The 13,441-nt window shown below is 47.7% G+C and overlaps 1 protein-coding gene across 1 annotated transcript in view; it reads right to left on the reverse strand.

Moving 5' to 3' along the window:
* Znf592 (zinc finger protein 592) overlaps nucleotides 1–13,441 on the reverse strand; it is a 50,848-nt gene that overhangs the window by 5,034 nt on the left and 32,373 nt on the right. Inside the window, exons 4-9 of the mRNA XM_028873779.2 lie at nucleotides 10,415–10,593; nucleotides 2,681–2,857; nucleotides 2,244–2,403; nucleotides 1,874–2,161; nucleotides 1,527–1,639; nucleotides 636–771 (exon numbers count right to left, since the gene is read on the reverse strand). Coding sequence (XP_028729612.1) covers nucleotides 636–771; nucleotides 1,527–1,639; nucleotides 1,874–2,161; nucleotides 2,244–2,403; nucleotides 2,681–2,857; nucleotides 10,415–10,593 — 1,053 coding nt within the window. The remainder of the gene's footprint in view (nucleotides 1–635; nucleotides 772–1,526; nucleotides 1,640–1,873; nucleotides 2,162–2,243; nucleotides 2,404–2,680; nucleotides 2,858–10,414; nucleotides 10,594–13,441) is intronic.

Below are 13,441 nucleotides of genomic sequence, written 5' to 3' on the forward strand. Positions count from 1 at the left end.
AGAAGCAGCGCTGCTGTGTCCAAGGCATGTGCATGTTGTCATGTGTTGGTGCTGACCGAGGAGAAAGAACTGGCTACTCGACCTGCTTTGTGTGCTAGCGTCACTCCCTGACAGACAGTTACGACAGCCCACGAGCCCCAGGGAGCTCTCCAGCCTACCGAGTCCTCCTCAGAGCCCCTGCTCTGTGCCGTCATGTGGGAAGACCTGCAGTGCAGGCCCGTCAGGCTCTCTAGGCGCTCTCCAGAAATGGGGAAGGGGCACGCAACAGGATGAGGGAAGACAGCAAGGGGCTGGCGGAGGCTCTGGACCTGACTCTTCCCACAGCTAGAGCGGACGGGGAAGTAAGGACCTTCCTGACAAGGTGCCCCACCTGCCCATCCCATCGCATTTGCAGGAAGCAGAAGTAAGGTTAGAGTGATGAACGTCTCGGGGGCAGGCTTTCCCGTGGATCTTTGTTGCTGTCTCCTACGTATGCTCAGTGCCCTAATGGGACACACGGAAATAGTGACTACATTTAGGTGTCACTCTGCTTGCTCCAGGACCACAACTACTAAGAGGCTCCTGCAGCCCCTCTGATGCCTTTCCAGTCCCAGGCCTCACGAGCAGCCAGTTCAAGGCAGTGATCCCACACTTACCTGAGGGGAATGTCCACCTGGATGTCTGGCTTTGGACGTCTGGCTCAAATCAGGGTTTCTGATACCATGCATAAGGCTGATGTGGCTCTCCAGGAGGGAGGGCTGAGGAAAGCTGGGGCTGTCCTCCGTGCAGTACCTGCAAGAGCACAGTTGAGGAGGTGTTGAAACCCCTGGATCCCCGTGTTCCTCACCAATATGCGAAGGAAAGCTATGTGAGGAGGTAGACCCGGTAATCAAACCAGTGAGATGGCTAGGGAGCAGACAAGAGCACTCCGAAGGCTGATGTACTCGACACTAAGCCCTCATCCCAATGCCGTCCAGAGGGCCTAGTGCTGGGCCAGAACACACCTGTCACTACTCGACATCGTCATCTCTCCTCTCAAATATTAGGCCCCATTGAGAAAATTCGGGCTAAGGAGTGAGAAAGGAAAGGGTCAAGAGCGGCCAGGCCCTGGACGCCGGTTCCTGATTGTTACGGGATGTTTTGATCACAGGAACACTGCGAGACTGCCACCTTGAATCAGGACAGAGTCAACGACTAGTTGATGGGAATTAGCCACAGAGATTTCGGAGGACCCAGGATATGATAGACAGGCACAGGAAGGGAGAAGGAGGGGCTTAAAAAGATTTGTGGGCCTTTTTGATCTGGGAATTGTGGAGACAGGGTCCGCTGGTTGTTCCTCTGCTACTTTCTTTTTTACCCCAATATCTGATACCTGAGTTTTTATTAATAATAGAACAATTTAGATAACGGCTCCACCTAACTTGCCAGATTCCTAATTTAGCTGGTGTTTTCCTGCTGGCACCCCATCTCACAGCACAGAAGAGCCCCAGTGGTGCCCAGGCAGAGCCTTCTGAATTTCAGGACTTCCTTTCCCCTTCCAGACTCACCCACAAGTGTAGACCTTCTTGACTGTGTCATGATTGTTGCGGATGTGTTTGCGCAGGCTGCTGGGGGTATGGAAGGACTGTTCACACTGCCGGCATGGGTACCGCTTCAGTGTCTGCGGGAAGAGGAAACAAATCCCAAAGCATCAGAATCCCAAGTTCTGGGTCCTCTTGCTAAGTTGTAGCGATATGGCCAGAAAGGAGGATAGCCCCAAGACCTTCAGATCTACAGTACACACGCTGCCCCAAGCACCAGGAACCTGCAGAGGTTAGCCACATAAGAGGATCCTTGCCTACAGGACAGATGCCCGAGATTCCAGTGCCACACTGTGACACGTGGCTGCACTCACCCGACCGTGGCTCTTTTTCATGTGGGACACATAGCTCTCTCGATCAGGAACCCATTCCTGGCACTCCTGGCAGGTCCAGCCAGTGCTCCTCATCCGGGGCCTGGCTTCAGCCCTGCGGTGGGCTTCCGGCCGGCCCCAACGACCAGCCGTCAGGGAGCTGCCTCTAGCAGCTACATTTGTGGCTGGGGGCTCAGTGGGAGCCCGAGATGCAGGGCGACTAGAGGATGTGTCCGCTGCAGACTGGAGGCTGGACAGCTCATCCACGTTCCGGGGAACCCCGTGGGTACTCTGGGGATGGAAAGATGCAGAGTCACACCCCTGGCCCAAGGCACATCACTTCTTCCGAAGCTTCTCTCCCAGGGCACCTCACCTTGACATGCTGCATTAATTCTGGCTTCTGCATAAACAGGAGCGGGCACTCAGGGCACTTGAAGACACCCGCCTGTGTCTTGCTGACATTCTGGTAAAAATGCTGTTGAATGTGCCTCTTCTTATTGAAGACCATTTCACAGGAGCACTTATAAATTAGCCTGACAAAACAAGCCCCGGAGGTGTGAGGTAACCAGGGCTCTTCTGGCAGGATCAAACAGCCCCTCTCCCTGTCTCTGCCCTCTCTGAACCAGGGTGAAGTCTGGAGACTCACTAGCCTGAGCCAGTGTGCATCTTTTCCTGCCTTGGGATGTCCTCAGGAGACTCCACATCATCTCTCCATAGAGCCTTAGTCCCCCAGCCCATCCTTATGCCACCCGTACAGCATCCAGACCACCCCTGCCCCACAGGACCTGCTGGTCCTGCAGCTGCACTCACTGGGAGGGTCTGTGGGGCTGGGTGGGGTGCTGGGCGGTACTGTGGTCCATTGTACTACTGGCAGTCTTGAAGGCCATGGGGCAGAATGCACACTTGTGGAAAACCTGGCAGTGTCGCTCCTGGATGTGGCTTTTCAGCAAGGCCAAAGTCAGGTGGATGACACCACAGTGGATGCACCTGGACAGCAAAGGTGGAGGAGGGTTAGACCCAGGGTAAGGCGGGAAGAGGATGGAAGGCAAGAAAAAGGCCACCTCAGGGCCCTGCTCCCTCATTCCAGCCCAGGCTGCAGCCTCTGCACATACATCCTAATACTGTACTTGCTGCTATCTGCATAAATGCACAAAACTCCTTGTGCCCAAGGTCATGTCTGGCAGAGAAGGAAGGATAATCCTAAGTCCTCTCCAAACTGGCCGTCCTGCAAACTAAAAATCTGAAGCCTTCCTGAGAGAAGCTGGTAGGAGTGGAGGAGAAGAACAGTTCAGTACTGACTCAAGTTCAGTTCCAGGCCAGCAAGATGGTTAGGCATGCACAGGTTCTTACTGCCAGACTTGAAGGCCCAAGTTCAGTCCTCAGAATCCAAGTGGTAGGAAACTACCAACTCCCATAAGCTGTCCACAGGCCTACACACACACACACACACACACACACACACACACACACACACACACACACACAGTAAAATCAACTTTCAGCATACACAAGTACTTCCAACTCATAACCACATTTTAAAAATGAAAGACAATTTTATAATTATATGCTGTGAAACATGTGAAGTTTTTTTTTTTTTTTTTTTTTTTGTTTTTTTGGTTTTTCGAGACAGGGTTTCTCTGTGTAGCTTGGCGCCTTTCCTGGAACTCACTTGGTAGCCCAGGCTGGCCTCAAACTCACAGAGATCCACCTGGCTCTGCCTCCCGAGTGCTGGGATTAAAGGCGTGCACCACCACCGCCCGGCTGAAACATGTGAAGTTTTAAAATAAGTGTATAAGATTTAACTTTGTCCATTATCAGCAATAAGAAAACAATAAATAGTATAATTGTGCTTTATTATGACATCATTGGCCACATTCCAAATCATTTAAAAAGGATAGATTAAGTTTTAAGAACATCTGTGGGAAGAAGGGCAGAAAGAATATGGGACAGCCAGACTGGCTCAGCAGCCTGAAGCACTGGCCGCTCTTCCAGAGGACTGGGTTTGATTCCTAGTACCACAAGGTGGTTCACAATCATCTGTGACTCTAGTTCCAGAGGATCTGACACCCTCTCCTGGTCTCTGTGCATACCAGGCATGCATATGGTTCATAGACATACATGCAGACAAACATTCATAATAAATAAAGTTAATTTAAAAATAGTAAAACTAAATTTAAAAAGAGAATCTAAGAGACAAAAAATAGGAAAAGGGGCTGTGGAATGCCACCTTCTGAACAAGACACAGCCACTGCCATCAGGAACTCAGAGCATCAGGCTGGGTCTGCATAAAAATGGGCTCCTCGGGCCAGCAATGGTGGTGCACACCTTTTATCCCAGCACACGGGAGGCAGAGGCAAGAGGATCTCTGAGCTTGAGGCCAGCCTGGTCTACAGAGCGAGTTCTAGGTCAGCTATTGAGAAATTCAGGGAGGGGGTTTGGTGATTCCACCATGATCAATGGACAGTTCCAATTCAATGCTCACAAAGATGACCCTGGTTAAACTAGGTCATAGAATGAAACTAAGTCATGTGACTCTGGAAAAGAGACTGGTAGGGATGAAGGTTAGAGGCTGATAGAAAAAAGGGGGAATTAATCAAAATACATTATATACACATATGAAATTGTCAAAAGAATAAAATTAATCAAAACTCTAACTTCCTAAAACATATAAATTATACATGTATTTTACAGAAAATGCATACAAATTATATAACTAACACACACACATACACACACACACACACACACACACAAAATGTACAAGCTTTTTAGCATTGTCCTAAAACAGAAAAACAGAAAGAATACAAAATACAAACTAATATTGTAAAACCCTGTAGTAGCATTCAGTAAAATGGAACAGTTATCCTTTTAGAAATTAGTGAATAGCATTAGCACCAAGAGAATGGGGAGACATATCTGCAATTCATACATTTAACAAGGGACTGAGTAACAACTGTTGGCAAAGACAAAAGGATAAAAACTTCATACCCTGCTGGTAGGAATTTAAAACGGTACAGCAACTGTGGAATACAGTCTGCCAGCACCTCAAGAAGCTAACCACAGAATCTGGATTTGGTATTCCTAGTTACTCCTATGCGTCCACTCAAAAGAAAGGAACAGGAGGTGTGAGGGCTCACTCCTGCAATCCTGGCACACAGGAAGCCAAGGCAGGCAGATTGCCATGAATCTGAAGCTAGCTTGGGTAACATTGTGAGCTACAGTCCAATTTGACCTACATAGGGAAACCCTGTTTCAAAATTAACAGAAACTGCTGGTGCATGCCTTTAATCCCAATACGTGGGAGGCAGAGGCAGGCAGATCTCTGTGAGTTCTAAGCCAGCCTGGTCTACAGAGTGAGTTCCAGGACATCCAGAGCTACATAGAGAGACCCTGCCTTGAAAACAAACAAACAAATCAATAAATAATAAAGGGGGTCTGAAAAATGGCTCAGTGGACAAGAGCACTTGCTACTTTTCCAGAGATCTCAAGTTCAATCAGTTCCTAGCACTCACATCAGTACCCAAGGCAGCTCCCAAACACTATAACTCTAGCCCCAAGGGATGTTCTCTTCTGGAATCTGTACATATCTGGCATACATAGACACATATACAGAAACATAAGTAAAAATAAATCTTTTTGTAAAAAGATTATAGTTGAGGAACTTAAGTACCTCCCCCATACACACACACTTTTTCCCCCTCAAGACAGGGTTTCTCTGTGTACCCTGGCTGTCCTGTAACTCGCTCTGTAGACCAGGCTGTCCTCAAACGCATAGAGACCCACCTGCCTCTGCCTCCCGAGGGCTGGGATTAAAGGTGTGTGCCACTACCACCCTGGAGTGGGTAGCCATTCCAGCTTTGACCTGGACGTTCCAACCCCCATTGAGGCTTCTGTAACTGTCACGCCTACAAGGCAGAGCCAAGAGAGGACCCTGAAGACCCGAGATCCGGATGCATGGGCTCTCTTGGTTCCTGGACCCTGGTCGCTGGAGGCAGACTGAGCAGAGTTCTCCAGAGAACACCGCCAGACTGCGCTACACCTTTCCCAGACCCTGTAAACTATCCCTTCACTTGTAAGTTACCCCACAAAATAAACCTCCCTTTTAACTACGTGGAGTGGCCTTAATAATTTCACCAATATCACCCGGCCTTAAATAACCCTTTATTGGCATGTGTTTTCTGAGTTCAACCCTAGTCCCTTGAACATTTTAATGTCACTCTTCTCAGAACAATGTTTTATATGGCATTCATTATAAAAAGGCTTGATAACTTAATTGCTTTTAACATATTCTATCTTTTTATTATTATTTTTTTAAAGACTTGTCTGTTTATTATGTATGCCTGCATACCAGAAGAGGGCACCAGATCTCATTACAGATAGTTGTGAGCCACCATGTGGTTGCTGGGAATTGAACTCAGGACCTCTGGAAGAGCAGCCAGTGCTCTAAACCGCTGAGCCATCTCTCCAGCCCTATCTTTTTATTCTTAAAGAAGTAAAATAAATATTTAACTAAAATGAAAGGTTTACCAGGTATGATGGTGCATGCCTGGATCTTAGTGCTAAGAACCCAGAGGCAGGAAGAATGTGCAGTTTGAAGTGGTGACCAATCTGTGCAACTGGGAATTTCTAGAACTAAAGAGTCAAGAGACAGAGATGAAGAAGCATCTCTGTGGCAGAGCACTTGCCTAGCACTTGAAGCCCTGGCTCCAATCCCTAGAATGTAGGAGAGAGAAATTAGAATATAAGTCTCTTGGTGCTGGGTATGGTTGCACATGCCTTCAGTCCCAGCACTTACGAGGCAGAGGCAGATAGATGGAGGCAGATCTCTGTGAATTCAAGGTCAGCTTGGTCTACATAGTTCCAGCCAGGGCCATACGATGAGACCCTGTCTCAAAACCACAACAACAAAACAAGAGGAAAGAAAGAAAAAGACACACCCTCTAAATATTTTGGTATTGAATGAATTGCTATTAGATTGGATTTGCTCTTAGAATTAGCTGTATAAACTTGTTAGTTTAAAAGGTATTGGGAGCTTTTATTTTGTTTTGCTTTAAAAAAGGATTTTATAAGCCAGGTGCTGGTAGAGCATGCCTTTAATCTCAGCTCTTGGGAGGCAGAGGCAGGCGGATCTCTGTGAGTTCAAGGCCAGCCTGGTCTACAGAGTGAGTTCCAGGATGAAAAACCCAAATAGATAGATAGATAGATAGATAGATAGATAGATAGATAGATAGACAGACAGACAGATAGATGATGGAGAGATGGATGGATAGATAGATAGATAGATAGATAGATAGAGATAGGTAAAGGGATTTTCTTTTTAATTCTGGGTGTGTGTCTGTGTATGGGTTTATGCATGTGAGTTCAATGTCTATAGAGGCCAAAAGAGGGAGTCAGATCTCCTGGAGCTCAAGTTACAGGTGGTTGTGAGCTGTGCAGTATGGATGCTGGGAACTAAGCCCAGATCCTCTGCAAGAGCAGCACAGGCTCTTACCTGCTCAGCCATCTCTCACAGAGGGCCAAGATTCAGTCCCCAGCACCCACATAGTAGGAGCAAACTGATACCTGCAAGCTGTTCAGTGATCTCCACAAGCACACTGGCATGGACTCTCACAAACAAAGAATGAGTATTATTTCTTATCCAAAATTCTAATGAGCCAGACCACACACTTGATGCAAACCTTTCTGCAGCTCTTCACTATCCTGGCTCAAGTCCACAAGTTTGACAGTGAACATAGATGCTGCCTGGCCTGGCCCTGCCACCTCCCCAGCTCATTTCTCACCATTCCCTCAGGTCATATTCACAAACCTTTCCACCCATTACCCTGGGAATCCCTTTTGTGTTTGCTAGTCTCCCTCTCCGCCCTGCCACAGACCCTCTCCCTCACCCTTCTGCTTGAAAACCTCCTAATGTTCCTGTGGTGGCCATTTGCAGATCAGATGTGAGCTCTCACTACTGCCTGCCACCACACTCCCACCATGACGGCTCCCTCCTGAAACTGTAAGCCAGCCTCCATCAAATGCGTCTTCTGTAGGTTACCTTGTCCTAGTGTTCCTTTATCACAGCAATACAACAGTAACCTGGACACTCCCCTTTCAGAGACTCTCCTGATTGTTCCACTCTGAGTTATAATTGTGTGTGTGTGTGTGTGTGTGTGTGTGTGTGTGTGTGTGTGTGTGTGAGAGAGAGAGAGAGAGAGAGAGAGAGAGAGAGAGAGAATTTTGAAACAGTCTCATAATGTAGCCCAGGCTAACCTTGAATCCCCCTTTTAAGACCCTTTTAAGGTCTTTTTTTTTTTTTTTGCTTATGTGTATGGATGTGCATCTATGTGTATGCCTCATGTATACTTGCCCACAGAAGCCAAAAGATGTCACTTAATCCCTGTAGCTGAAGTTATAGGCAGTTGTGATGTGAATACAGGGGACAGAATTCAGCAGTAAGTGCTCTTAACCACTGAGCCATCTCTGAGATCTGAGATTATAAGCATGCGCCTCCACCGCTCCAGTAAATATATATACTTTTAAAAACCAAACTGACAATCTGAGCATGACAGTGCCACTTGTAGCCCCAGCATTTGGGAGGCTAAGGCAAGATGGCTGTGAATCTGAAGCTAGCCTGTGTAACATACAGAGGTCTAGGCCAACATGGACTACATACAGAGACCTTATCTCCAAAGAAGGGGAAAATGCCACGTGCGGTTGCACATGTACATAGTATACGTGTGTGTGTGTGTGTGTGTGTGTGTGTGTGTGTGTGTGTGTATGCATGTGAGTGTATGTGCACACATACTCAGGAAGCAAAGGAAAGAGGGGTACAATTTTAGGTCAGCCAGACACAGAATAAGATAGGCAAAAGGAAATAAAGAAAAAAACAGAAACAAGGAGGGAGTTGGACAAATTGACAACTAAATATACTCTTCCCCTTCAAGGCTATTTTTTCTAATATTTAATTTGATTTTTGTGTTTTGAGGGTTTTTTTAACTTATTTTTTATATATGTAGGTGGTATGCGTATACATACTCACCTGTGTGGGCAGACACATATAAACATTTGTGTGTAGCGACCTGAGGTTGATATTGGTGTCTTCCTCTACCATTCTTCACTTTATTTATTGAGGCAGGGTCTTTCCCTGAATCCAGAATGTGCCAATTCCACTTCTCTAGCTAGGATGCTTGCCCTGGGGACCCACTGCCTCTGCTTCCTGAGTGCTGGGATTCCCACCTGGCTTTTGTGGGGGTTCTGGGGATCCAAACTCCAGTCCTCAAGCTTGATCTGCTGAGCCATCTCCCCAGCCATGTTTCTGTATTTTAAGAAATGGTCTCCCGTGGCATGGGTTAGCCTTAAATGTGCTAAGTATCCAAGCGTGACCATGAGCACTTGATCCCCCGCCTCTACTTCCCAAATGCCAGAATTACAAGAATGTGCCACCCCACCTGGTTTAATATTTAACTTTTTTTAAAAATTAACTTTATTTTTTTCTTTTTAAAGATGTATTTATTTATTATGTATACAATATTCTGCCTGCATGTATGCCTGCAGGCCAGAGATGACACCAGATCTCATTACAGATGGTTGTGAGCCACCATGTGGTTGCTGGGAATTGAACTCAGGACCTCTGGAAGAGCAGTCAGTGCTCTTAACCTCTGAGCCATCTCTCCAGCCCAATATTTAACTTTTAAAAAACTCATTTTCTCTCCTCCTTTCTTTCCTCTATAAAACAAAATGTCTATCTACCCACTAGCCAACATTGCTTTTGTTTGTTTTTAGACGCAGGTTCTCAGATAGCCCAGGCTAGACTTGAACTCCTGATCTTCCTGTCTCCACCTCATAAGTACTGGGATAACAGGCATGTGCTATCATGCCCAGTCTTTTTATATTATGTTAGGGATCAAATCCAGGCCTTCCTATTTGGCATTGTGATGTGTGTGCATATGTGTGTGATGTGTGGGTTGATATGAAAGTGTTCATGCAGCACTGTGGAGAGGTTGGAGAACACTCAGGTGTCAGTCCCTGTCTCCTACCTTGAGACAGGGTCTCTGTTGTTCACTCTTGTGTATACCACGCTATCTCCTTGCAAGTTTTCAGACTTTCTCCCATCTCTACCCATTTCACCATAAAAGCACTGGAACTGCAAACACATGCTACTATGCCCCGTTTTACAGAGGTTCTAGGAATTTGAACTCAGGTTGTCACACTCGGGTGGCAAATGCTTTATCCAGTAAGCCATCTTCTCATTCTCCTATTGGGCTCTTAAAAAAACAACAATAACTGTATTTACTTATTTTAATTTACTTGTGTGTGTGTGTGTGTGTGTGTGATGGCGTGGGTGTAGAGGTCAGAGGGCAACCCACAGGAAGGAGGTGTTTCTCTCCCTCTGTCATGTTGGTAAAGTGTATCAAACTCGGATCATTAGACTCATCAGTAACACTGAACCACCTCACCAGCACCGTCCCTCAAACACATACTGGGTTCTTAAAACCAAACTCCAGCCTGGAAAAAGGATTTGCCATCGGGCAATACCAGGGCAGAGAGCTGGGGAGCACCCACCTGTAGCCCACTTTTCGGGCATAGTGCAGGCAATTCTCTTTCACATGGGTCTGGAAGTAGGCAGAGCGACAGAGGACACCACACTCCGGGCAGCAGTAGGGGGACTTGTGAGCATGGATCCGCTGGTGGGCACAGAAACTGCACTGGTTTGGCAGCAGCATCTGGCACACCTGGCACGTCTGGAAAAACAACAGAAAGCCAATGACACGGGTGGGGTGGGGTGGGGTGGGGGACGGGCTGTCACCCACACGGGTGGGGTGGGGTGGGAGACGCGCTGTCACCCACACGGGTAGGGTGGGGTGGGGTGGGGGACGCGCTGTCACCCACACGGGTGGGGTGGGGTGGGAGACATGCTGTCACCCACACGGGTGGGGTGTGGTGGGAGACAGGGCTGTCACCCACACGGGTGGGGTGGGGTGGGAGACAGGGCTGTCACCCACACGGGTGGGGTGGGGTGGGAGACACGCTGTCACCCACACGGGTGGGGTGGGGTGGGGGACGCGCTGTCACCCACACGGGTGGGGTGGGGGACGCGCTGTCACCCACACGGGTGGGGTGTGGTGGGAGACGGGCTGTCACCCACACGGGTGGGGTGGGAAACGGGCTGTCACCCACGGACACCAGCCAGGCAGCTAATGCCCAGAACCCCAGAACTTGGGAGGTTGAGATAGAAGAATTGCTACAAATTCCAGCACAGTCGAGGTTACATGCTGAGTGATACCATTCCAACAGAACCAAAATCAAAACAATAACAAGGAAAGAAAAAGAAAACAGACCAGTGTAACATGGGCTTTGTGTGTGGCCAGGGATACAGCTCAGAGGAAGAAAGCTGACCTTGCATGCCTGAGGTCCTACATTATCAATACAAACAAACAAAAATAAGCAAGCTAGCAAACAAATAAGGCAAACATGGTGGCACACATCTGTGACCTTAGCACCTGGCTGGAGAGTCATAAGTTCCAGGTCAGCCTGGGTTACTTAGGGTAACCCAGATGTTTGTTAAGAAGATAGAAATGGTGGGACATACCTGTATTCCTAGCACTTGGGAGGTAGAAACAGGAAGATCAGAAATTCAGGGCCAGCTTTGGCTATCGAGTAAATTAGGGGCTAGCCTGAGAGAGCTACATGAGATATTGCTTCAAAACAGATAGAGAAATAACAAAAGTAAAAAGCCCACTGTGAGACTTTTTAATGTAATTAGGAAAGCTTGACTGTAGGTTTGTGCTGGATAATATTAAAGAATGTTATTAATTTTACTAGGTGTGACAACAGCATAGTTGAACAAAAACTTAAGAATAAGAAGATACACTCTACCAGGCATGGAGGTGCACCTCTTTAATCCCAGCACTCAGGAGGCAGAGCTAGGCGGACCTCTATGAGTTCGAGGCCAGCCTGGTCTATATTAGAGTTCCAGGACAGCCAGAGCTATGCAGAGAAGCTCTGTCTCAAAAACACAAGGAAGATGAGAAGAAAATAACAACGATGATATAGGCCCTCTCTGCTGACATTCTGTCCTAATTAAAAGGCTGGAACATCATAAGGGAAAGGATGAAAAGTGTTCCACCCATCTCCCAGCCCTCAGTCAATACAGAGGGAGGGAGGCAGTGTTCCTTCAGGTACAGACTTCCAGGAGGAGGACAGAGATCCAAGCATGCTGTTCCTGCTTCGGTAAGGAGCCGCACCCCACCTGTCTAAATAGCCTTTGCCCTGGCTCTGTGGCCTGATACTGGTACTGTCATGGGAACCCAAGTCCAGTGGCCATCACGGTGAACTCCTGATCTCAAATCTTCCTATGTAGAAGCCACATTTAGCAATAGGAGATACTCTGAGGGATTCAAGCTAGGCTAGCTAAGAGAAGCCCAACAGCCTTCCAGGAAGCGCAGTCTCTTCAGACATGTTTGGACTGTGCTCTTATGTAGCTCCCACCACAACAGAGCGACAGGGGAGATGCAGGACGAGGGTGCCAGCCCTGATTCTATGCTCTCATTTCTACCTACACAAGACTTCAGAATTCGGGTAAAAAAGCAATGTGGAAAACATCACTTAGGCATCAGACCTTCACGGCCAAAAACCTTCAAGGACCAAACTCAGAAATAAGAATCCTGGCCCAACTTAAATACGCTAGGACAAACAAGAACACAAAAGCCCCTAGAGAGGATGCTGACCCCACTCCATCTGACTTATCACAAGAAAACTAGAACAGAGAAGGTGAAGATGAGAGGCTCTACATGACTGTGGTGGTTTGATCAAGAACAGCCCTCATGGGCTCACAGATTTGAAAGCTTGGTCATCAGGGAGTGGCGCTATTTGAGAGGGACTGGGAGGTGTGGCCTTGATGGAGTAGATGTTGCCTTACTGAAGGAAGTGTGTCACTGGGGGTGGGCTTTGGGGTTTTCAAAAGCCCAGGCCAGGCCCAGTGGCTCTCTCTCTTCCTGCTACCTGCTGATCTGGATATAGAACTCTCAGCTACTTCTCCAACACCATGTCTGCCTGGGTGTCACCATGCTCCTACCATGATGACAATGGACTAAACCTCTGAAACTATAAGCAAGCCTCAGTTAAATGCTTTCTTTTATAAGAGTTGCCAATGGGTGATAGGACGCCTTTAATCCCAGCACTCGGGAGGCAGAGCCAGGCAGATCTCTGTGAGTTTGAGGCCAGTCTGGTCTACAGAGAGAGATCCAGGACAGGCACCAAAACAACACAGAGAAACCCTGTCTCGGGAAAAAAAAAAAGTTGCTGTTGCCGTAGTCATGGTGTCTCTTTACAGCAATAGAACACTGACTGAGACGGTGACCCTATGGTACTCCCTGGCCACTTCAGACACCGAGTCTTCTGCAGAAGCTCAACTTCCTGCCACTACCCAGCACATGGCCAACCACACCTTACCATCTCTGCAGAACTCTGACCTCTGTTCCCCACAGCCAGAACCCCTTCAGACACCCTCTCCCGGACCTCACAGGCCCAATTTAACTGACACAACCACGTAACACTGCGCCTATGCCTGCCAGATGTCAGCTATACAGC

The sequence above is a fragment of the Peromyscus leucopus genome, chromosome 1 (assembly GCF_004664715.2).
Source record: "Peromyscus leucopus breed LL Stock chromosome 1, UCI_PerLeu_2.1, whole genome shotgun sequence".
NCBI lineage: Eukaryota > Metazoa > Chordata > Mammalia > Rodentia > Cricetidae > Peromyscus > Peromyscus leucopus.